At 42.9% G+C, this 25880-nt stretch overlaps 1 protein-coding gene across 2 annotated transcripts in view; it reads left to right on the forward strand.

Annotated features, from left to right (window-relative positions):
- TMEM117 (transmembrane protein 117) overlaps positions 1 to 25880 on the forward strand; it is a 231681-nt gene that overhangs the window by 180484 nt on the left and 25317 nt on the right. For both annotated transcript variants that reach the window (XM_054178050.1, XM_054178049.1), the window contains exon 6: positions 9271 to 9430. In XM_054178050.1, the coding sequence (XP_054034025.1) occupies positions 9271 to 9430 (160 nt within the window). The remainder of the gene's footprint in view (positions 1 to 9270; positions 9431 to 25880) is intronic.

Raw genomic sequence — 25880 nt, forward strand, 5'->3', positions numbered from 1 at the left:
TCAAATGAGACAAGGAGCTACTGGACAAGATCCAATGGAGGCTATAAAGATATGTTAAATTTGTGTCTGGAAAGACTTTGATAGTGGAGGAGAGGGGTAGGTACTGTCATGGCTTCTGTAAGAAGTTTCAAGAAGCTTTATTGTCTCCAAGTCAGATCTTCATCTGACCAAGGCCAAGCACTTCTGTGATAACATGTACCACTGGAGACATACACCCTTTTGCAGGGTGCAGTCCTGAGGCAATAACGTTCTCCAGCACAGATGTCTTCAGGATAGTGCACTGCTCCCTCCACAGGCTTTAGTTGGGATTCTGCCCCACTGTTTATCTCTGAGGGCTGCAAGGGCTCAGCGTGCCATCTCATCATCCACCAACAGGGCATGGCTGCTCCAGCAGGCCTCCACCACTCCGTGCTCACTGACTTTGGTGTCCATATGGTTGTCTCTACCAAGTCCCACTCCTCTCCAAAACAAAGCGGGGTAAAAAGGGAAACAACAGGTTTTTCCTTCTTAAATATATTATCACAGAGCCAATGATTGGCTCATCTTTGGTCACAGGTGGGTTTTGGATGTGGGGAGCTTCCCCAGTTTTCTTTTGGGAGCTGTGCTGGCTACTCACCCACCATCATACTCTCCCCACTCCCCACAACGTGGCAGAAACTCCACACAGTTTTACAATAACCTGCTTAGTGGTATTTATGTGTGAAAGTCTGATGCAAAGCTCTCAAAATGCTATGTTCTACAACTCCAGGAGCTACTTTTGACTAAGCACAGGTAGAGTTTTTTCTGGTAATCTTTTTCTAGTCAAATGTTAAGATACTGTTTTTTGCCTCTTGGAAAAGACAAAATGAAGAGAGGAAAATAGCCAAAGTTTGTCTTTCATCTCTTTAGATCTTAACAGGACTCTTGCTACCTGATCATCAAAGCCGAAGCTTCATAAAAGATTCGGCAGAGGGTCATGCATGACAAGAAAATTCTAAATAGCTCTAACAATGAGCAGCTCAAAGTAGCTGGTAAATTGAAGATAGTACTCTCTTCCCCTTATGGATGCTTGTGCAAAAACATTGTATTTGATAGTTGAGCAGAGAAAAACTCCACTTTCACTATGTAATGTTTTGAGAAATGAGGTCCCATCACAGACCAGAATTTCTTTACAGTATGCTTTGCCTTCCTGATTTAGACATGAAGAATCAGGAGACTCAGATAGGAAATGGTTCTTATTTCCAACATCAAATGATTTGTGAACGTGTGTAAGTTACTTAGTTTGTCTTTATGTTCAGTTTTCAACTCAGTACAGACTACTAACACAGACTAAGATTTTGTAGTACTGCGCTGGGGCTTCAAGAGGATGAGTCAGAGCCTCATGGACTCTGCACAGGGAATTCCTGATGTGGAAGGTAGGACATGGAAGCTGTCTCCAAGAAGCTGGGGCCTAAGATCACTGCAGTACATTGTTTGTTCTGTCAGCCAAGACTTCTCAGAACATCAGTAACCTCATTCCCGGTGTATTAATTTAATGAAGAGGCACAGGCAAGCCAGACTTTCAGTTTGAACTGCCTTTGTTATGGCCCAAAATGTTACTATGTGATCAAAACACATGCACTTGCATGGGCAGTTTACAGTTACAGGTATGAAAACCTTTTATAGTAAGGGTCAGCAGTAGTCATTTTATTTTGTAATCAACACAAAACTAAATGATGTGGCCCTCCCTCCCCCTGAAATAAAGTCAGAAAGTCTTAGGTTTGCATCAACACAATGATTGTAGTAGATTGGAAAGCGTGAGTATTCCCTTCCTCTCTCTTTCTGGCTCGGTCTCTCACAGCTCTTCCTCCAGAGCCCAACTCTGTGTTTCTGAGAAGTCCCATCTGCTGCTCTGGCACACAGTGCTCTCCCACAGCACGGACTGCATGGGCATGGGATGGCGCTAGTGGTGTTTCAGATGGCAGTGGCGGGATTTCCCTTTGGGCACACAGACTGCAAGCCCAAGTATGGCAGGCGGTCCGCACGCTAAGCTGCACAGGCTCAACTGTGAAGTCTCTTACTACACTTTTGGAAAAGGAGTTTCCAAATTACTGGGTTCTGATGGGAGAAGGCCTTTATTTCTTGACAGTTAAGGGTCTATAAAATTATTGACCTATCTTAATGCAGTTACACATTCAGAGCATAACTGCATTGTAGATCCCAGGAATAAGTGGGCTTTTTTGTTTGTTTGGTTTTTTTTCTCCACAAACAAGTTTGGGCTTATCCTATTCATAAAGAACCTAAAGTTCATTATCTCAGCATTGTGCAGCTGCAAGACAACAGGGTAAGAAATATGGACCAGGGCAAGGACAATGCATGCAGTAAAATGAGAGTACTGGCAAAACACCAGGGTAAAGGAAATGATAGCAGGACAGACATACTTTGAATCACTGGGAAAAGTTGTCTGTTGCTGCTGTTGGAAGATGTCACCCATCAAGTAGCCCAGAGTGTAGTAATGGTGAAAAGAATGTGACGGGAGCATGTGAGTGGTGACATAACACAGCAGCTCTGAATTTGCCCACCCTCCAAGTGCATTCCAAACAATTTGTCTTGGGGTCGGTTGTTCATACTTCAGAGTATGATGACTTAGGTCTTGACCACTAGAAAGGCAGTTTGGAGACATTGTAGGCAGATTGATACCAAGCACTTGCCATAGTCTGTTGAAGATGGCCCATTTAATGTGGATGATCTATACTTACCTCTGATTGTTGTACTGTGGAGAAAAATGGAGTGGCACAGCCTTTCTCTTCCAGAAATGGTGTTCTTGCTTGGTAGAGATTGCAAGGTTGGGATTATGATACTGTCTGCCATGAGGGATTGTCTGCAGCCACCACCAATGACAAAAACCTGCTCAAGTATCTGGCCCATGTGGTATATAACCTCTTGTGGAGTGTGTAATATGCTAGGCAATAGATGGTAAGTGGTTGATCAGCTTGGGCAAAGCTTGTGGTCAAAGACAGTACTGTTGTGGGAAGTTGCAGAAGTCAAAGACCTTGCAAAGTGTATCATGACAAAATTAGTGTTCTCTTTCCAAATGAGGGACAGCAGTGTGGATTCAGTTTGGCATGAGTGACTTGGTTTGACAAATTGAAGATGAAATTCAGTCCTGGCTATTGAAGAGTGTACAGACACAGTTTTAATAATTACCTGCTTCTTGAGAGGTTCCTGGCAGTAAAAAGTTTCTCTCTTGAGGTTTTCCCTCAATTTGGTGTAGAACAGGGGATTTTAGATCATCACTGGCAATGCTGATAGTGATGGCACAGTACCAGCTTTGCTGGGCGTACCTAATAATTCTAATTTAGGAATCATAGTATCATAGGAATCATAGGATTAATCAGGTTGGAAAAGACCTTTAAGATCATTGAGTCCAACCTATCACCCAACACCATCTAATCAACTAAACCATGGCACTGAGTGCCTTATCTAGTCTAATTTTAAACACTTCCAGAGATGGTGACTCCACCACCTCCCTGGGCAGCACATTCCAATGGCCAGTCTCTCTTTCTGTGAAGAATTTCTTCCTAAGATCCAGCCTAAACTGCAAAATTGGTTTAGAATCATAGAATTGTTGGGGTTGGAGGGGACCTGAAGAATCATCCAGTTCCAACTGCCCTGCCATGGGCAGGGACACCTCACACTAGATAAGATTGCCCAGAGCCACATCCAGCCTGGCCTTAAAAACTCCCAAGGATGAGGCTTCTATCACCTCCCTGGGCACCCTGTGTCTCACCTCATGGGGAAGAATTTATTCCTAAAATCCAATCTGAATCTACCCATTTCTATTTTATTTTATTTTTTTTTGTTGCACTCCTCCTAGTCCTATCACTCCCTCACACCCTAGAATTCCCTCACCTGCCCCTTTTTCCCCTCAAACCCAGAGCCCACCTGGGCTCTGTTTGAGTCTCCTCCCACCCCAGGTGTGGCCACTTGACCCTCCCCGCCCACTCCTCTTTTTAACCCCCCCCAGGAAAGAGAGCAGCCCCAAGCTGAGCCCATCTGGGCTGAGGATCCTCCTCTCATCCCTGGTGAGTGCCCATGGTGCACACTGGGTGATGGTGGTGGTGACAACAAAGGCCGGGGGGCCTGGTGGCCCCCCGGTTGTTAGGACCAGGGTTGATGACTCCTCCAATATCCTCCACGGGTGCTGGCTGTGCTTCCTTACTGGGGCTGAGCTCCTCTGAGTAGTATCTTGGCTGGTGAGAGTCTTGCCCCCAGCTTTGTGATGGGTGCAGGAATGGTGGTGGTGGAGCAGGAGCTGTGTAGCCAGATAACAAAAATCAAGTTTTCCTTTCAAAACTAGTAAGACAACCCACCTTTTCAAACAAATTGCTTTGAAGTGCTTGAAAGTGTTATGTGAGTTTCAGTTGCTTGTATCTGTAAAACATATGAATCTCTTTAGACAAACATGTATTTTTACACTGTTAAAAGTTCTTTGACCACTTCTAAGTAGCAGTAGTTAATACTGGAACTTGTTAGAATTAGTATCCGGATTGGTTAAAATTTTCCGAGGCACACACTTCTCAGATTCATTTGGCATCCACAGAAAAGCAATGGGAAGGAAGAGCAAGACAAAGAAAGGGGAGGAGGAAGGAAGAGAATGAGGCACTTGAGGCATGATCTTCCAATTTCCATAGGTACCTTTTGAAAACATGAATTTGCACTGAAATTTATTCTGAATTTGGATACCATGCTGTGCTCATGCACATGTGGAGCTGCTAAAGTTAGATAGTAGTTGGACTACATTCTACATGGGCTTTTGCCTCCCTATTTTTCTTCCTACAGGACCTAGCAACATCCTTAAACATTCTATGGGTTGCCTCACCTTTCTTCCAAAGATGATACACCCTCTTTTTTTCCCGTAGTTCTATTAGAAGTTCATTGCCCATGCAGGCTGGCCGTCTGCCCTGGCAGCTCATCTTCCAGCACATTGGCACAGCCTGTTCCTGCACCTTCAAGACTTCCTCCTTGAAGTAGGTCCAGCTCTCCTGGACCCCTTTGTTTTTAAGTGCTGTTTCCCAAACTTCTCAGTATGCAATTGAGCTATGCAGCATATGGGGGCAGATATTTTTCTTATTTTTATTCTTCATATCCTTGTGTCCTGAAGAGTAAGGGCTAGGTTATAAAATGTGTTATTGTAGCTGAAGAGGTGCCTTGGGCACGTAATCATTCAACACAGCAAGCTGGAATTAAAATATGAAAGTACTTCCTCTGTGAATCAGAGAAAGAATTTGCATTTCTTAATGCCTATACAAAGAAAAGGCAATCTTCTCTTGCCTTTCACAAAGTGGAATACAGAATGGTCCTACCAACAATGCTGTGAATAGTTTGGTGGGGTAGCTCTTTCTCAATAACCCGCATTGCAGAATAAAGGACAAACTACACCAGCCTAAATATTACAGGTTAGCTCCCGCTGGTTCCTCTGATGCAAGTTATGACAAATTAAATACTCAGCTGCTTTCCTGAAATCCCCAGGACACTGAGGCAATGCTGTACTTTCACCAGAAATGAACTGAACTGTAACCCAGACACACTCGGTTTATAACTCCAAAAGCATGTATTGAATATCTTACTGTGTCCCAGTATCGTAGGTCAAAAATGCAACCGAGTGCTAATTATGCCGCTTAATGCAACTGTTTCAAAAGTCTATTTCTACCCTTTTTGATGTTTTCCCATTTTTCTTATTCTATTAGCAGCCCATTTTCTACTCCCTTCCCTCCCCCTTTGACATTTCAGAATGAGTAGCAAAGCAGTGCTTTAAGCGCATATGCATTTCCTCAAGGAAATCAGAGCTCGAGCACGCATGCATGCTGATGAAGCATGCATAACAATATGTCTGCCTTCACTTGCATACATGCCAAATTCTGACCTTCCATGCGTTGAACTCTTGCTCCAAAATGCCAATGCATAATTCAAGAGGACTGAAGCGGAATAGTGTTGAGCATAACTTCTGGGTACACAGTTCCCATAGCAAACTACACGTACTTGAATGGCATTTCTAAACTGTCTCTGCATCAGGATATGTTGGTTCCTCAGCATGAGGATGAAGAAAGTAGCTATGCCCAACAGCCAGGGCAGTCTGTATGGGCTGACAGACAAGCATTAAGGACTGTGTTGTTTTTGGTGAATAGACTAGAGTAGAATAGAATAGAATTAACCAGGTTGGGAAAGACCTTTGAGATCATAGAGTCCGACCTATTACCCAACACTATCTAATCAAGTAAACCATGGCTCCAAGCGCCCCATCCAGTCCCTTTCTAAACACCTCCAGTGATGGTGACTTCTCAGCAAAAGTGAGAACACTTACCTCCATGTGAATTTCATCTATAAAGGCAAAATAAGTGAGAACAAATGGCTTTGTGTCCAGTTCTGGGCCCCTCAGTTTAGGAAGGATGTTGACTTGCTGGAGCGTGTCCAGAAAAGGGCAACAAGGTTGGTGAGGGGCTTGGAGCACAAGCCCTATGAGGAGAGATTGAGGGAGCTGGGGTTGCTTAGTCTGGAGAAGAGGAGACTCAGGGGTGACCTTATTGCTCTCTACAACTACCTGAGGGGGGGTTGTAGACAGGCAGAGGTTGGTCTCTTCTCCCAGGCAACCAGTACCAGAACAAGAGGACACAGTCTCAGGCTGCGTCAGGGGAGGTTTAGGCTGGAGGTTAGGAGGAAGTTTTACACAGAGAGAGTGATTGCCCATTGGAATGGGCTGCCTGAGGAGGTGGTGGGGTCGCCGACGCTGGGGGTGTTCAGGGCGAGGCTTGACAGGATGCTTGGTTGTATGATTTAGTTGATTAGGTGGTGTCGGATGATAGGTTGGACACGATGATCTCGAAGGTCTCTTCCAACCTGGTTAATTCTATTCTAATTCTATTCTATTCTAATTCAAGGGACTATATGCATGAAAGAAGCATCAGAAGGAATCACCTTTCCCAAGTAAGCCCTTCTGGGTATGTGCTGAACTGGAGACTATAGAAAAGGCTGTCAGATTCAGATACTGGCAGGTGGAATGGTAGCTCAGAAAATGTTTTGGTGATAAGCAGGCTTGAATATTGCTTAGGTCTGATTAATTCTAATATGTCTCATTCATTTCTTTCTGTCCCAGCTGCTGGTTATACACTCAAGAGATACTGTTATGGTGCCAAATACAGTGTTGAATATAACTGGATTTATTTATTTACTTAAGAACAAAAATAAATATTCAAAGGTAAAGGGATTAAAAAATAGAGTCATGTTGTGGCTCATTATATTGTGAAGAAGCGCAGCCATCCTGCCACAGAAGAATGATGGTTAGGAGTTCAAATGTGTACATTGCTGCTTACGTGTCTATTTGTTTTTCCTTTCTGCACAGACACAAGCAAGGCTGATGTATAGAAGGAAATGTCTGCAGATCAGTAGCCTGTGACTACTGCTGTGCAAATTCTTCTTTTGCTCTGCTGAGTATTTGTCCTGTTTGGAAGTGTCATGGGAAATATTCTTCACACTTTGTTCCTGTAGGAAAACAAATAATTGTGGCAAGGCGTAGGTGCTTTTTTTTTATGTGCCTCTATTATAGCACAGGTTTATTGGCACTATGGCTACTGGGAGAAGCCTTGCTGTCTCAAATTGGGAACTAAATTTGCCTGCTTCCACAGAGCTGGAATTCAACCATCACTGCCAACTCTGAAGCATATCACCAAAACGCTGGTGGAAATGATGCAGGACTATTTTGAGGGAATAGCTTACAAAGATATTTTCTTAGATACCATACTGCAAAACTGTATGAATTGGCCAAATGCATCTTCTGGAATTATCATAGCATACATGTGGAGGCTTTATTACTTTTGTAATTCACTCTCCAATGGGTAGATTCAGACTGGATGTTAGGAGGAAGTTCTTCACCATGAGGGTGGTGAGACACTGGATCAGGTTGCCCAAGGAGGTAGTAGGGGCCCCATCCCTGGAAGTATTTAAGGCCAGTCTGGGTGGGGCTCTGAGTAACCTGATCTAGTGTGAGGTATCCCTGCCCATAGCAGTGGGGTTGGAGCTGGATGATCCTTGAGGTTCTTTCCAACCCTGGCAGTTCTGTGATTCTGTGCCATAGCTGCATTGAAAACTTGCATAAAGGAGAACCTAGGAGATGCAAAGCAAAAATCTTTCTACAACCCCCAGAATTTACTAAAGATTTAGTGCAACAAAAATTTCTTTCATACATACATGTTACTGAATGAAATTGAACCTCACACTTAGTGTCCTATAGCTCATACAGCAGAGAAAAGGCTTTTCAAAGGTACTTAAGTCTTTGCCTTAAAGTTCTCTCAAATTGTTCTCTTTAAGTTCACCTAGATCATACAGTCCTTGATACATTATCATACCAAGGCTAATTGGTGCCCAGTAGAGAAAGACCTGAGGGTGTTTATTGATGACCAACTGCATCCTGGCCTGTATAGCATGACAACAGGGCCAGGGAAGTGGTCATGCCCCTGTACCCACCATTGGTCAGGCCACACCTTGAGTACTGTGTTAAGCTTTGGGGTTGTTGCTGTAAGAAAAAAATAGAGGTCCCAGGGAGTCTGGTGAAGGGTCTGGATAACAAGTTTTATGAAGAGTGTCTGAGGGAACTGAGGTTGTTTCATCTGGAGAAAAGGCGGCTGAAGGGAGACCTCATCACTCTATGGAATTCCCTGAAAGTAGAGTGTAGCAAGGTGGGTGTTGGTCTCTTCTCCCTAGTAACAAGTGACAGGATGAGAAGAAATGTTCTTAAGTTGTCCAAGGGAGGTTTAGATTGGATTTTAGAAGAAACTTCTTCACTGAAAGGGTTGTCAAACCCTGAAGTAGGCTCCCCAGGGAAGTGCTTGAACCACCATCCCTGGAAGCATTTAAAAGAGGCATAGATGTGATGCTAAGGTGTATGATTTAGCACCAGACTTGGCAGAGTCTGGCTGGACTTGATGATCTTAAAAGCCTTTTACAAAGGAAATTTTACTTTCATCTCCAATGAAAAATAGGAAGAACAAGTGTAATACGCTCCAGCCTCATTTTGCCACATGCTTAGTACTAGCTACTATATTTCTTTTTACTGAGGATACAGTTGACTGATTTCCTATTTTGAATTAAATGATTTGTTTGTATGTTTAATTTTCTTCAATCTCTTTTCATCAGCAGGAAATTACTGATCAAGCACTAGTTGACCATTAGAAGACAGATAAAATAGAATGACACATCTTCATTACTATTGTATTCTCTCTGAATTATGTTGTGGTGTTTTTTTTTTCACCCTTGCAGGACGGTTCTGTTTACCCTGACCTCTGTCGTTGTGCTTGTCATCACTACTGATTGGATCAGCTGGGACAAGCTGAATCGTGGATTTCTGCCAAGTGACGAGGTCTCCAGAGCATTCTTGGCTTCTTTCATCTTGGTGTTTGACCTTCTTATTGTCATGCAGGTACACTCCTCTAATGTTTCGTGCAAGCTGCTGAAGCAGCCTAGTCACTCTCTTTCCTCTAGAGCAAATTAACAAAGACTACATAAATGTTAATAAATGTTTAGCTGGCAATCACTATTGGTAGGGGCACTTTAGAGCACCATTCTCAGTCACTTTGCAAAAAAGCCTACTGGCCTTTTATTTTGAAAAAATGGCTAGTTTCCCTTCTTAGACTACCAGGTAAGAACTGCATGACTTCCCAAATTAGAAGGTGTTTTGGGCAAAAAAAACCCCACCCCAACAAACCAGCAGAAACACAAACGTGATCTAGCTGTTTTGTAAATTCAAAGCTTCTCTTAAGATGAAAAGACAAATTTGGCCAAATGAAAGAACTACTTCCATGTTTCAAACATCTGCAATATTAGATATACACACATGACAGTATTTTAATAGATGAAAATGACTCTTTGCTATTCTTGCACTATCCACTTTCACATGATTTCTTTACTGTGATGACAGGCCCTTGTACTGCCAGCCTGGTTAACTAGGGAGATGATTCCTTGTAGCCTGCCTGACATCTGCTCCTGTTAAGAAAGGAAACTGGGTCACAAGTATGTGGCCAAAAGCCTTCATGTAATGCTGCACTCTACCCTTTGCATTTGGCTGTGGTTTGAGGCTCTGTGAATAACTCGTCCAGTGCTCTGTGAAAAATTAGGTCATTTGGGCTGAGGAAAGGAAAAGGAGCATTGAAGGCCCGAGTGACTCTTGCCATTAGTCCTAGACTATGCTAGACTGCTGAAGTTTAGCAGAGAACTTAAACTGATGGGTCAGTCCTTTTCCTCTAATATATTACTGACTTACTCTGCTAGCAAAGACTGCTTCTGAGACACTTAGTTCTTTTTAATAAGCTAGCTATTGCTTGAGTAATTATCACAGAGGTGACACTGTGGTGAAGCTCAAAATACTGGGGCATAGAAGCTGCATAAAGTCTTACAGTTTTAATTTCCAGTGTCCACTGGTCTTCAGTACTCACTGCTGTTCATGGTTAGAACAAGGAGGATAAGACAGAGAATCCTGTTTTTCTAGTAACATTTCTGGTTCTTTCCTTTTGCTCCCTTTGCATTTTACATTTTGTTTGCTGTTTCAAAAAGTTTCAAGAGAATGTATAATGAATGATTGTACTTCACAGGGCTGTAATGAAAGCGTGAATGAAAGTACACAATATATGAAGCAATACTGAATTTGATATTGCATGCAGGGTAGAGAAATGGTTGTCTTCATACCAAACAATTATTAAATCATCCTTTTGACTTTGAAAAATGAAGTTCCAGTGCTTTGACCTTGGAGTTGTTGAACAGAGGGAAGAACTTTGTGTGAAACAGCCTGTAAAAATATTTCATGCTTTCACAACACAAAGCAAGAGGCCCTTTTTAATTGCATTTTTGACTGATGCTTGTGTGATGGAATTATTTAAAGTTATTTATTTGGACTGTGCAACTAAGTTGGCATGTTTTATTTTCAGTGTAGTTTTAGCATCATTGCGGTGCTACTGCAATAAAGTTGAGTCAGCAAAGTATTAAATCACTGGCGAGAAACATCAGAATCATGATCCTGTGACTGAAGTATGCCTTAGAATTACATGTGTCTAGAAATTCTTTCTAGGCATACATAGAATACATAGAATACATAGAATAAACCAGGTTGGAAGAGACCTTCAAGATCATCGCGTCCAACCCATCACCAATCCAACACCGCCCAAGCAACTAACCCACAGCACCAAGCACCCTGTCAAGTCTTCTCCTAAAAACCTCCAGTGATGGCGACTCCACCACCTCCCCAGGCAGCCCATTCCAATGTGCAATCACTCTTTCTGTATAGAACTTTTTTCTAACATCCAGCCTGAACCTCCCCTGGCGCAGCCTGAGACTGTGTCCTCTTGTTCTGGTACTGCTTGCCTGGGAGAAGAGACCAACATCTGTCTGTCTACAACCTCCCTTCAGGTAGTTGTAGAGAGTAATAAGGTCACCCCTGAGTCTCCTCTTCTCCAGGCTAAGCAACCCCAGCTCCCTCAGCCTCTCCTCGTAGGGCTTATGTTCCAAACCCCTCACCAACTTTGTTGCCCTTCTCTGGACTCGTTCCAGCAAGTCAACATCCTTCCTAAACTGAGGGGCCCAGAACTGGACACAGTACTCGAGGTGCGGCCTAACCAGTGCAGTGTACAGGGGCAGAATGACCTCCCTGCTCCTGCTGGCCACACTGTTCCTGATGCAGGCCAGGATGCCATTGGCCCTCTTAGCTGCCTGGGCACACTGCAGGCTCATGTTCAGTCTACCGTCGACCAGCACCCCCAGGTCCCTCTCAGCCTGACTGCTCTCCAGCCACTCTGACCCCAGCCTGTAGCTCTGCATGGGGTTGCTGTGGCCAATGTGCAGAACCCGGCACTTGGATGTGTTAAATCTCATGCCGTTGGACTCTGCCCAACTGCCCAGCCTGTCGAGGTCCCTCTGCAGAGCCTCTCTACCCTCCAGCAGATCAACTCCTGCCCCCAGCTTGGTGTCGTCAGCAAATTTACTGATGATGGACTCGATGCCCTCGTCCAGATCATCAATAAAGATGTTAAAGAGCATGGGGCCCAGCACTGATCCCTGGGGCACACCACTAGTGACTGGCTGCCAGCTGGATGTGGCACCATTCACTACCACTCTCTGGGCTCGGCCCTCCAGCCAGTTCCTAACCCATCGCAGTGTGCTCCCATCCAAGCCATGGGCTGACAGCTTGGCCAGGAGCTTGCTATGGGGAACGGTGTCAAAGGCCTTGCTGAGGTCCAGGTAGACTACATCCACAGGCCTCCCCACATCCACCAGGCGGGTCACCTGATCATAGAAGGAGATCAGGTTGGTCAGGCAGGACCTGCCCTTCCTAAACCCATGCTGGCTGGGCCTGATCCCTTGGCCATCCTCTAAGTGTTGTGTGATTGCACTCAGGATGACCTGCTCCATAATCTTTCCTGGCACTGAGGTCAGGCTGACAGGCCTGTAATTCCCTGGCTCATCCAACCGGCCCTTCTTGTGAATGGGTACCACGTTGGCCAGCTTCCAGTCAGCTGGGATCTCTCCAGTGAGCCAGGACTGATGAAAAATAATGGAGAGTGGTTTGGCCAGCTCATCTGCCAGCTCTCTCAGCACCCTAGGATGTTTCAAAGCTTTTGTTTGTTTTTTGGTTTGGTTTTTTTTTAAACTTCACAGACTTTAGCAACAAACTGGTAAAATTAGAAAACAAAACAAACAAAACCCCAAAACACAAAAACCCCAAACAACAAACCACTTAAGCAATTTATGTTTGAGTCTGATGTGAAAAAAAGAACACAGATGAAGTCTCATCTGATTTTTGAGTGCAGGCATTTTCTGTCTCTCTGAATGGCAGTGTTAATACTGAAAATGTGACTGTGTTTAGCAACAAAAGAAAACCAATTGAGTCAGGAAATCCACTTTCAGTGCTGTGAAAAAGAATCACACGATTTTAAAGGTCAGCTTTCTCTTCATGGTATTATTAGAATTTAGTATTTACCTAAGGCCTGAGGGGCTGTAAAGCATAAGAAAGAAATAAAGGCTTGAGCGGTCCCTGCCTTGACAAGCTATCTCTTTTCAATTAGATGTAACCCAGGCAGACGTATGAAAGAGCGAACTCAAACAGCTGAGTTGTTATACTTGAGCAATACTTAAGGGTACGTGCACTTTCTCAACTTTAGTTTTCATCCTGCAACAAACTCTGGTTACCTCCCAGCTTCATTCTTCTAGTGTGCAGAGGCTCCTCCAGTCCAAGTGATTCACTGGATATTCAACAGATGTGTCACAAAGAGAGGTGAGAGACAGTGTAGAAGGCAGAGATGAACGTGAAAGTTATGATCACAAAATATTGAGGTAATTCAAGAAAACAGATCATGAGGAAGGTTGCAGGGCTGCAACAGGACTGCAGGGCTGCAACAGGACTGCATGGCTGGCTTCTGGCTCAGGCTGTGTGCCTAAATCTTCCACTAACCTCAATGTGACACATGTCTGCCCTCCCTGGAGTGGGGGAGGAAAAAGGGACCCTAAATGTCTGGTTTAGATGGCTGCTGTGTATTCATCTCCACCTGATTTTAATCACTGTATCTTTATATTCAATGAAGAGATGAAGATACATTTGGGATGCTTTTAAACATCCACAGTAGGGTGACATACAGCAGGCCCTGGAGGTGCACATTTCTTTCCACTGAGAATGAACAGACCTAGTGTGGTGAGCTGACAGGGCCCATCCTACACTGATTTTTAAAAAAATATAGAGTCTGAAAAGAAACAGATCAAACTTGAGCCAATGCAGGTGAGCATTATTTCATTTTAAAGAGTATGTGCTTGCCTATAGTAAGAAATCAAAAATCCTGCAAGTTTATAATTTTTACACAGTATGGAAGTGATGATGTGTCACAAGGGGTTTAATTTTGCCTACCCTGATAATTGTGATGGCAGCCACTGCTGTACGTAGGCATCATCATATTTTTAGCCTTAGTTTCAAACTGAGTAAAAGACCACACAGAATAAATCTGGATATACAGTAAGGCTTTTTGAACTTTCTACTATTTTAGTAAAAATTCACATATTTAGTTCTTTCTCAAAAAAGGCAACAGGCTGTTAACTTGTTAACTACAGGAGTAAATATGACATTATAACCCCACAACCCCAATACCCCTATTTGAGCCAACAGACAAGAACTCGTGCGTTAGCCTTTCAGTTTTTGGTGGGTTTGTGGGGTTTGGTTTGTTTGTTCTGGTTTTTGTGTGTCATGTTCTTAGTGGTAATGGGTAAGGAGCTTGTGATGGGTGGATTCTAAAACCTCATGTGTCCAGGGAGAGGAATTGTTTCATCTCTCTAGTGTCTTTAGGAAGGATGCTGACTTGCTGGAACGAGTCCAGAGAAGAGCAACAAAGTTGGTGAGGGGTTTGGAACACAAGCCCTATGAGGAGAGGCTGAGGGAGCTGGGGTTGCTTAGCCTGGAGAAGAGGAGACTCAGGGGTGACCTTATTGCTCTCTACAACTACCTGAAGGGAGGTTGTAGACAGACAGACGTTGTCTCTTCTCCCAGGCAGCCAGTACCAGAACAAGAGGACACAGTCTCAGGCTGTGCCAGGGGAGGTTCAGGTTGGATGTTAGGAAAAAGTTCTATACAGAGAGAGTGATTGCACATTGGAATATGGGCTGCCTGGGGAGGTGGTGGAGTCACCATCATTGGAGGTTTTCAGACTTGATGGGGTGCTTGGTGCCGTGGGTTAGTTGTTTAGGTGGTGTTGGATTGGTTGATGGGTTGGATGCAATGATCTTGAAGGTCTCTTCCAACCTGGTTTATTCTATGTCTTTTGTGAGAGTCTATAGGTTTCTACAGACTTCTTAAAGACTGTGAACTGTTTCAGTATCACTGTAGTTACATGCTGCAGCTGCCTTCCTGAGCATTTTACAAGTCCCATGCTATAAACTCTTGCGACTCTTACTGCAACTTCTTATCTGACAGTACAATCAGATACAATATCCAAGTGCTTTAAAAGCTACCTGAAAATACTATTTGATTTCAAAAGGAGAATTTATTCTTCAATAAACTGATAGAAATTCTGTAATGGCTGAGTGGAATAAACAGAAGCCAGGAAGCATTTGTTGGTAAGATTCTTTGATAAAGCTCTTACATGTGAATCTTTAACCAAACTATCAAAATAGAATAGAATTAACCACATTCTAACCAATATGACCAAAGTGCAGCACCTGGCATTTGGGCTTGTTAAATGCCATCATGTTGGACTCTGCCCATCTGTCCAGCCTGTCAAGGTCCCTCTGCAGAGCTCTCCTACCCTCTAACAGATCAACACCTACTCCCAAATTTGTGTCATCTGCAAACTTACTGATGATGGTCTCAGTCCCCTCATCCAGATCATCAATAAAGATATTAAAGAGCATGGGGCCCAGCACTGATCCCTGGGGGACACCACCCTGGAATGGATCCTATCCAGTCCCATGGACTTGTGGGGATCCAAGAGGCTAAGGAGGTCTCTCACTACTTCCTCCTGGATCATAGGGGAACTATACTGCTCCCTGACTCCATCTGCCAGCTCAGGAGTCCAGTTGTCTGGAAGACAACCTATCCTGCTATTAAAATTTGAGGCAAAGAAGGTGTTAAGTACTTCTGCCTTTCCCTCATCTTTTACGATGTTCCCCTCTGTGTCCACCAAGGAGTGGCCATTAATATGTTTGTGGAAGGATTTTTTTGTTGTTCTTCACAGCACTGGCCAGTCTAAGCTCTAAATGGGCTTTTGCCTCTCTAATTTTTTTTCCTGCATGGTCTAGCAACATCCTTAAACATTCCATGGCTTACCTCACCTTTCTTCCAAAGATGATAGACCCATTAATATCTAATAGGAATACTCTTGTAAATAAGGATAATTTTGTCCTTGAAACAAATGAAGGTTAAGAGAGTTAGTTAGTTAACAGTATTCCTTATGACTATTGCTGGATCTCTGCTTATGTAGGATTAGGATATCTAGTGTGAGGTATCCCTGCCCATGGCAGGGGGGTTGGAAGTAGATGATGCTTGAGGTCCCTTCCAACCCCAACAATGTTATGATTCTATGATAAGTAGACAGATTCTTTTTTATTATTATTATAAATAATAACCACTTTTCAAATCTATTTTTCATGATGTTCTCTGTATGCAAATTGCTTTAATATGTAACCGTAGATCACTCCTTGCTACTGCAGTTGCAAATCAACTTATTTAATGGGTGGCCTATCAGTTTGGGTGTTTTTTTTTTTTGGTGGGTTGGTTGGGTTGGGCTTTTTTCTGCAGAATGTCTGGTCTTCTGAATTTGGTAGCATTTTAATTAGGACTTAGAAGGTTAACAAATTGAAGGAAATGTCTATTTAGACTCACCTGTGATTTTTTCCTTCTATTTTTCTGTATTTCCCGGGGCGGGGGGGAAACAACAAACAAACCCAAAACAACAGTTAACTACTTTGTAATGTTCTATATGTTTTGTATATGTCATTGACAAAACAGCAACATGGCAATGTCATCAGCAAAAGGGAACAGACTCTGGCCTTGTTAACAAATACATAAAGTGAGGACAGTTCACTTTAATTTCAGTTTTACACTGATGGTGGGGCTGTTTTGATTAGTATCTAGGATGATGTGTGAGCATATTAAAAAACACCACTCAGAAGATATATCAAGATGATATAATTTACTTGAATAGCAGAAGTAAATGATAGGGTAGAAATACTAATTTTTTACTGGAGTTTTAGAGGTTTGGGGGGTTGTTAGGAAATCTATTCAACTTTGCAAATGCAGTTGATGATTTTAGACTGGATTTACGCTCACTAATTTGATAAAATTAGTTTGCACATACACAAATGAGGAGACTCCTGATTTACACTTTAAGCAGGATAAACAGTAGAGTAGATTACCTTTGAAAAGATAAGCAAGAAATGATTGTTCATAGGCAAAGTATAATATATACACTCTACAGCTACCTGAAGGGAATTTGTAGTAAGGTGGAGGTCAATCTCTTCTCCCAGGCAACTTTTGACAAGACGACAGGGCATGGCCTGAAGCTGTGCCAGGGGGGGTTTAGGTTGGATGTTAAGAAGCAATTCCTCATGGAATGGGTAATTGGAGACTGGAATGGACTGCCCAGGGAGGCAGTGGAGTCATTATCCCTGGAGGTGTTTAAGGAAAGATTGGATATGGCACTTAGTGACATGGTCTAGTTGATGTGGTGGTATTAGGTCATACACTGGACTTGATGATATCAGAGGTTTATTCCAGCCTTAACAATTCTGTGATTCTCTGATTCGTCATTGCTGTCAGAGTAGATCCCTTCAGCTGCACACTTGATTCAAAAGTGGTATTGAATGTGTTTATTTCCTGACAAGCAACAGTAAAAAGTACCAATGTGTAGTTTGTTGCTGAGGAAGTTTCCAAACTTTGAATGAAAGTTTCCTAAAAACCTGCTGTTCAGCACAACTTCTGAAGAAGGAAGCACTTGAATGTCAAGTTACTTTCCATCCTACCTTTGCTGGGGTTTGTGACATTTAAAAACACAGTAATAAAATACAAGTCAAAACCTGTGAGGAGCATCTGTTTTAGTGAAGTTAATACAAAAGTTGTTTTCTATCTCTGACATTCAGGATTTCTGTATGTAAGTGGTCACTGTGTTTTTTCTATTCATGTAAGGGAACATAGCCATAAGGGCTGGCACCCAGCGATGGGATTTTTTTAGAGGAGTCAGGACAGATTGGAGTTCACCTTTAATAAAACAGACAGCAGATTTAGCTCCATTACTGGTGTCCCCAGCCATTGCCATATGGCAAGGTTTTACAGGGAGCAACCACATACCCTGGACTACTTTTCAAATGTTCTGTGGAGTGTATCGTTCCATTCTTCACTAGCAGATTTTAGACATGCCTGTCAAACAGCATTACAAGAATGGGTAAGCATTTTGAACACATGCTTGTACTGAGCTAACTGTGCAGTGTTTGCCAAAGAACCCTACTGTGAGGGTTTGCTCTGTGGTAGTGTACTTTCCAGGGCATGTGGATCTCTGAAGGAGAAAGGGGACAAGTTCAAGTGAGGTAACTTTGGGAGAAATCTTTCTGTAGCAAGTAATAGGTTTTCCTTCCTGTAAAGTCTCTCATGTAGGAAACACATTCTGCTATTCCTTTGTCCTTTCTACATCTTCATCCATCTCTGTATTGTTTCTCAGTAGCACAGATGTTAAACATTCAAAAATAATTCTGAGAAATAACTATGAATTAGAAGGTCTAGAAGGGAGCAGCACTTGATTTACAGCTTTGCCATATTTCTGCTTACTATGAATTCAAGTGACAGACCTGATTACATTGCTAAACACTGTTTAACCAACAAAAAGGCATTTCTTTCTGATGGGTCAGATACAGGACTTTCTTGTCTATCCTAGAATTGTTCTTTTTCCTGAATGTACCTCTGCATCTGCTACTCATGGATTTATTTCTGCATTGAATTTCTCAGTCCCAAAGTGCTATGCTTTATTTACCTGAGAGTCACAGGTTTGAGGAGTTAAGTCTGCTTTCTATTTGGAACAGAGAACAGTAGCTTTTCTGAGCTCTTCTTCTGTTTGTCCTAATAGATACCTATTTTCTGTTAGCTTTTCTGTATCTTCTGACTTTGCTATCAAGGGAGTGGGTTATTTACTGGCTATTATGTAATGAGAGGGACACATTAGTGTGGTTCCAGAAACAGCCCATTTGACAGCTCAGGAAAAAGCAGCTAGAAATGGAGTCAGCATCCCACAGAGTGAAACATGAAATGTCCGTGTCCCGCTCCTGGGAGAAAAGTGTGGCACTGAGAAATGGGTGTGTGAACTCTCCACACCTCCTTCACTCTGTTGTTTTCTGTGGGCAAGGCAAATAAAATGGAAAATTTCTATACTTACAGATCAGAGAATAAAGTAATGCATTAGAAATTCCCTGCTTTTCTTTTGCAGGGAAACATGTTTCAGTTTTAATAGAGGTGTATGTAGCAATTGCGTAAAAGGGTAGTGAGCAGGGGGAAGTACTGAGTTGTTTTGTGTAATTAAAACCCAGAAGTTTTTGTTGGGATATTTTCAAGATCCAGCTGGATCTGTAAATTCCTTTGGAAAATCCTTGAAACATTCCTTTGCCCCCTTACCGGAATCCACGAGAGTTTATTACTTCAACTCTTGCAGTTATTTTGGAACTAAGAAAATGATAGCAAAATCCTTTTCTCTTGAGAAAAGGTGGGTGTATCTTGTCCCTTATTGCACATTATTTACCCTACCTTTTTTAATGAGCTATCTGGCTTATATTGCAGTGTTTTCATTCTGTGCTTGTCTAGTTTGATAAGCAGCACCATCATTTTATGCTGTGGACTCTGTCAAACAAGACATATGAAGAACAGTATTTTTAAGCACATTTCATCCTTTACACTGTTTGCAGATGGTTGAATCTTACTTGGATGCATTATACTCATCTCAGACATGATAGATTCAACTCCAGGGTTTGTTTCAACTTGGTATATTTGTGCTGACCTGAATCCTATTGTGCCAATTTATAATGGCTGAGGGCTGAGCCCTTTTTTTTTTTAGCTCTGTGACTCAGTTCCTCATTTGCTGAAAAGGAACAACTATAGTTCTTTTCTTTTGCTAGTTGTCTGATTGTCTGCTTAGCCCCTAAGGTGCTCAGAGAAGGATGCTGTCGAAGTTGGTACAGCTTCTATCATAATCAGGCGCCAGTCCCAGCTGGGGCCTCTAGACTCTCAGATGACTACACACAAAATGAATTAGCTGAAAAAGCTTCTCATTTGTCACAGTCATCCCCTTTTACCTTGACAATGGGTACGTGCCGTACATGTGACACCGAGGTCCTTACTTTGCAGCGCAGGTATTGCCTGACATAATGAAGCAGTTCTCTAAAAGCAGGCCTGGCATTTTCACACACTTCCACCTGCAATCACCAGCCCAAATGCACAAAACCCATGGAGCTCTAGGAGCACGACAAAATGGAAAGTGTTTCCAAGTCTTTCACAGAACTATTTTCATCTTTAGATGCTAAGGGAGTCTTCTTACAGATTCTGCTATAAGCAGTGTGCTTTGTTGTTGTGGGCTGTAAGTGTGATGAGTCTTGCATTAAGATTATGTTGCGATGATACATGTTGGTGTAGCAGTAATGGTGACATTCAGATAATTTCATCTCTCTGCAGCAATGCTCTGGAGTATGTTATTCAATTGTAGATAGCAGCTCTGTAATAAGCATTGTTAAACGAGTTTTTATCTAAAAATGAAAATCCTGAGATGAGATTGATCTGGTTCTGCTGTCTTCTAAGTGATAGAGTTGCATGCAATTTGTAAATGCAACCATCTGAGCTAAAAAAAGAAGGATAAACCTCAGCTTATCATCACTATATAGTGTTGCCATGTAAACATGAGGAAAAAGATTTTCACTGTGAGGGTGATGGAACGCTGGAACAGGCTGCCCAGGGTGGGCTGGAGCAAGCTGCCCAGGGGGGTTGTGGAGTCTCTTTCTCCAGAGAGATACCGGACCCATCTGGATGTGTTCCAGTGTGATCTGGTATAGGTGATCCTGCTCTGGCAGGGGGGTTGGACTAGATGATCTTTCAAGGTCCCTCCCATCCCCTAACATTCTGTGTGATTCTCTGATAAGGCAGATTTCACACCTATCCATACCTTGTATTTTGCTATTTACAGGACTTACCGACAGGTCATACCTGGACGTACAGATCCATCTAGCAACAATACTGAGTTCAAGTAAGGAGGAGTAAAAACAGCTTGGTTGCTGTTAATGGAACCTTAGAATGAACCAGAAATAAAAAATGACTGATGTTATTGGGCTGACTGCATTATTTCTGCAGAGTTGATTGGGTGGAAGTTGTTTATACTTCCTTGGAAAGGCTGAAGACTGTTATAAGAAATGTTAACAAAAAGACACGCTTGCTTTTATTGCCTTTAAGTTCTTCTAGCATGCTATAAAGCTACTTCTTTTCTTTGTGTTACAAAAAGGATATGCACAGTTAATCACCAAGGGTCTTGAGGTACTGAGTACATTAGATATTTTTGCATCTGTTAGAATCAGACTTTATTGAACCCGTCAGTAATTCAATCTCATATGAATAGAGGAAGTATTCCTTAGTGCTTGTAGTGATCTGAAATTGTAGTTGGTTTCTGATTATGAACTAACATTGAATTAACTGTATTGTGCTTGGTGTCTTGTCCCTGTGGGTCATAGGTGTTCTGTAAGTATTGCCTTAAGTCAGTCTGGCTTCTAGTCTTGTACATGCCAGAATCAAAGATGTTTCTCTTTTCTGGAATCTGACCATATTTTCCTGCCTGTCGTGTAATGCTCATTAGAGAAAGGAGATTCCTCAGCATAATACTTAGCAGACCTGATGGGTAAACTGGGGACTAGCATTGCATGACACATTGTGCATCTGTGTTTCCCACTGGAGCAGCAAAGCAACTAAATCAACTTGCCTACAGAGTCCCCCAAGTAGTCTCACAGCAGTGTGCTGCAGCTGACTTTGGACTATACTATGTCTCAGCTGATCCCTAAATAATTAACCTCTTCTCCATCTCTTCTTAGTACTTAGATGGTGTTGCAATATTATTTGTCATTAAGATTCCTTAGAGCCCTGCATAAGCCAGCAGGTACTGCAGGAGTATTAGCACATTGTCATTATTGTGGAAATGGTAACAACAGAGACAAAAAAACTATGTCAGCTGAGCTGGGAAAGAGCTTGTTTTTTCACCTCTCTCCCCCAACACTTGTTCAGTTGGTACAGTAGCAGTGATGCTAAACTTGTCTTGATACCTCTGATGCCAGAAGGACTCAGCCTCAAGTAGTATGTGAGTACAACTGGCCCCATATGCCTTCATCTCCCACTTCATTAGCAGGGAGGGCAGCCATAGGCATGGAGGGGACTATCCAGTATCAATTAATGCCCAGTGGAGCTGTCAGGATTTCTGAATTTGGTTACACAAGGCACCAAATCCAGTGCTCCCTGGATGAAGATAAGCAAATTAAAGAAACACTTTCAAGACTGGCTCTGAGCAAGGCAGTTCATGTCCCGAAGCAGCAGGTTGCTGGGGACAGTTTCAGCACTGATGAAGGCTGTAAGGGAGAAAGGGGCTTAGACCTCACAGCTGTGGCTGCAGCTCTATGCATTAATTACATCATACAGTAATCCAGAAGGCTGCACTGCAGCTTTTTTGGCTTGTACTGGTCGTTTGGGGATGTGATTTTATTTCATCTTTCAGGAGAGATACATTGCAGCTCTTCCTTTCATACAAAACCAGCTTTGATTTCACTCTCCATCAGTTCTCAGTGAGCTATGCTATGATGTTTTTTTCCCACATCAGGTCCCACAGAAGGCATTAAATGATGGAAATTTGTGGCTTGGTAATCCGTTTTATCACCTGTAGATGAAAATGAGAAAACAGTCTACATCTGTTTCTAATGTATCTTGCTATGGATTTAAGGATATAATCCTATAATCCGTCTTGGATGGCTCTTTGCTTTTAGTTTCTCAGGTGATCTTTGGGCTTGACAAGATACAATGTGCAGCACAACCAAAATTTCATTCCACTTCAGAACTGTGCGCCCACAGTGGAGAAGGAAACAATCCTCAGCATCAGTGATCTCATGTTCAGCACATGATCTCTTTTGGAGTAGGTGGCAGAAAAGCAGCGATTAAGTGATTTGCTTTATCAGGCAGCCAGAGTTACAGGAAGCCATCTTGAGTCTGCAAGTATACTTTTGATGGCCCTGATTTGGTCCAGTTTCTGCAGACTGTATGTCAGAAGGGGCTGCTTAGACTATCCAGACTGTGCCCTGTGACCCTGAAGGCAGCCTGCTTGGTGCTACATCAGCCACCTGGGGCTGATGCCTCCCAGGTGAGTGCTGCAGCATATTCTCTTGGCTGCAAGTTGGCACTTTTGTCCTGACCTTAAGTTGCAAAGCAGCAGCTACATCTTCTGAATGAATGCTAAGTACCCTTGGGGATGTTTCTGGCATCTGGGCCAAACAATTACTGCACTAGTCTAAATTATACAAATTCCTACTATTCCTCAAGGTCAGGCTGCAAAGATTTGCATATCTGGACAAAGTGTTCCAAATAAAAGGGATGGGAGGGGAAAAAAAAGCATCACACAAACAAGCCTAACATCAGAAATGAGCAGATGATGATTTAAGCACACAAATACAATTATACACAAAAAATGGTGTTAAAAATGAGGTAATGCTACTGAAGCTGCAGAGTCATGCATTCAGAAGTGAGAAGATGCCAGAATTAAAGCCACTGGTATAAACTTTTCACCTCTATTGTGTGTATGCGTTATGATACAATCTTTAATTTTCTATTCACATCCCATTTTCCTACAGGACCTCTGTCTCACTTGCTGCTCTGGATGAATGGTGCTCACTTAATGAGAAGCTATTCAATATTTTGGTTTACCCTTTTTGTGCAGCATGTGGCCCCAGGCCTTCCTTACTTACTGCACACTATTGAAACCTCTGTGTGAAGATGAAATCCTTCATTTCCTCGTAGGCTCTTTTGTGACACTTAGTTCCTAAGGGCTTTTCAAGCATTAATATATTTATCTTCACAATAGAAGTATTATTGTCCACATTTTATACTGAGGGTCCCCAGTTTGAGATGACTGAGGACATTACTATGGAAATTTGTATTATCACCTGTCTTTTAGCTGAGTGGTTACCTAATTGAGGGAGGAGGGTCTAGCATATTATTTCATTGACAGCAGACAGAGCCACTTATTTACTTGATGGAATCTGATATATTACTGTACCCACAGCCCTATTTCCCTTGTAGAATCCAAAGGGTGGTTAAAGCAAGTTTTTTGCTTGCTTTTAGTGATAGCTATATCTGCGTCATATGTTCAGCTCTGTTAAAAAAAGACTGGTTGATCTTTACACCTAAAGGAGTACAGGGCAGTCCTACCTAGGTAGTGTATGCACTACAGGACTCTTGCTATTCTTATGGATGTTTTGTCAGCCTCTCCTCTTCACCCCAGTGGCCACTGGGTTCTGGCTGTCACTGATTTCAATGCCAGATGTGGGTTCTTGTCACTTGAACGAATCTAAACTTAGGTGGGATGTAGAGACAGCCACACAGAAAGAAAGAGGAAGATAAAGGAGAACAACAACACAACAAAAAAGCAAAGGCAGGCAATGTATCACTGCTTGGGAATTCTTTGGTTTCAGAAATTCACTTGGTATTTCACTGACATGTCATGGAAGAGTTGGCCAAATTCAGTTCTTCACAGAATCAGCCAGGTTGGAAGAGACTTCTAAGATCATCAAGTCCAAACAATCACCCAACCTTAACTAATCAACTAGACCATGGCACTAAGTGCTTCATCCAGTCTTTTCTTAAACAACTCCAGGGCCGTCAACCCCATCACCTGCCTGAGCAGCCCGTTCCAATGGGCAATCTCTCTTTCTGTGAAGAACTTCTTTCTAAGATCCTGGCAGCAGTGACCCCCATAACAAGAAATAAATGTTTCCACATCTGCTACTGTCTTAATGCCCTTTTCCCCACACACCTCCCAGCTTGTCCAGCAGATGCAGAGTGCAGGAGAATTACAGAGGTCTCTGTCGCTATATATTCCCACTTCACAATCACAAGCTAGATCCTGTTTAATGAAAAAGGATTGTGTCCTCTGCAACACACACTGTGTGATTGTGTAACAGATTGTCTTAGCCTGACATCTCCTAGCTGATGAGTCTTCACCATTGAAACCTCTGGGCAGTACCCTTACTGCAAGACTTTCTGTGTGCATATATTCTTTAGTTTGTATGAAAAGATAGCAACCTCAAAATCAAAAGTCTGACACGTGAATCCCGTGTGTCTTATCAGGGTACTGGAACTGTTAGCTTCCCCTGCACAGATGTTTGCCATGTGAGCTACCTGATAAGAGCAGAATGGCTTTTTTTTTCCTTTCCAGTGAGCCACTTGCAAAGGAAAAGGAGACAAGACTTCACATCTGCTTGTTCACAGCAGAGGGTGGGAATAATTTGAGGGATGGTGACTAACCCAAACACCAGACCAAAAGAGGTAGTGACACTGACCATTTCCCCAAACTTGCCTTTTTCCTGTCTATCACTGCCAAACTATCTCTTCTTGTCTATCTTTCTGCATCCATCCTGTGTCCCTTTCATCCCTGGTTTTGTGACGTTTTCTTACTTTTATTCAATTTCAGTCTCATTTCTTGTTTCCATATCCAGTGAATCCTAATGATCCTCCCAGAGCCTGGTGTCCAAATCAAAATCTCACCTTTTCTTCCTTTCTTTTATGCCCAGATAAATCCCTTTTTCATAGACAGCCAGTCCCAACTTCCTGGTTCCATCCCCACTGTTCTAACTTCATTCTCTGGCCCTAATTCATGTCTTTCCTCTCCTCCCCCTCCTTTTGTGCAGCTTTTCCAATTTTCCTATCAAACCTTTCTCTCTCTGCTTTCATTCCCCTTCACAGCATGGCCCGAGTGGACACAGTCTTCTGTGTGGCTGTGGATATGCCAAACCTTCTGTTTACCCTGTAGAGAGGGCTGGCAGGGAGGGAGGAGCACAGGGCTTGGGCCACCATGCCCCTGCTAGATTCTAGCCCAAAACTGGGAGCCCTCCTGACCCAATCTTCCCTCAGCTCTGGGTGCCTGGCTCCATCTACACGCAGAGTACTTGGGTTCAGTAGTTACAGGAAAGTCCTCTCTCCATCACTCGGCTACTATGTGGGGCCCTCTCTGTTTCTGAGAGAGTCCTGCCCACAGCAGCAATGGGGGTGGGAGTCAAAGGCAGAATGGAGGATGCTCTGCCTCTCTTCTGAGGGTGGCAGTTTCATACTCTGATGGGCTGTAGGAGTTGAGAGACTT

Source organism: Dryobates pubescens, chromosome Z (assembly GCF_014839835.1).
Source record: "Dryobates pubescens isolate bDryPub1 chromosome Z, bDryPub1.pri, whole genome shotgun sequence".
Classification (NCBI taxonomy): Eukaryota; Metazoa; Chordata; class Aves; order Piciformes; family Picidae; genus Dryobates; species Dryobates pubescens.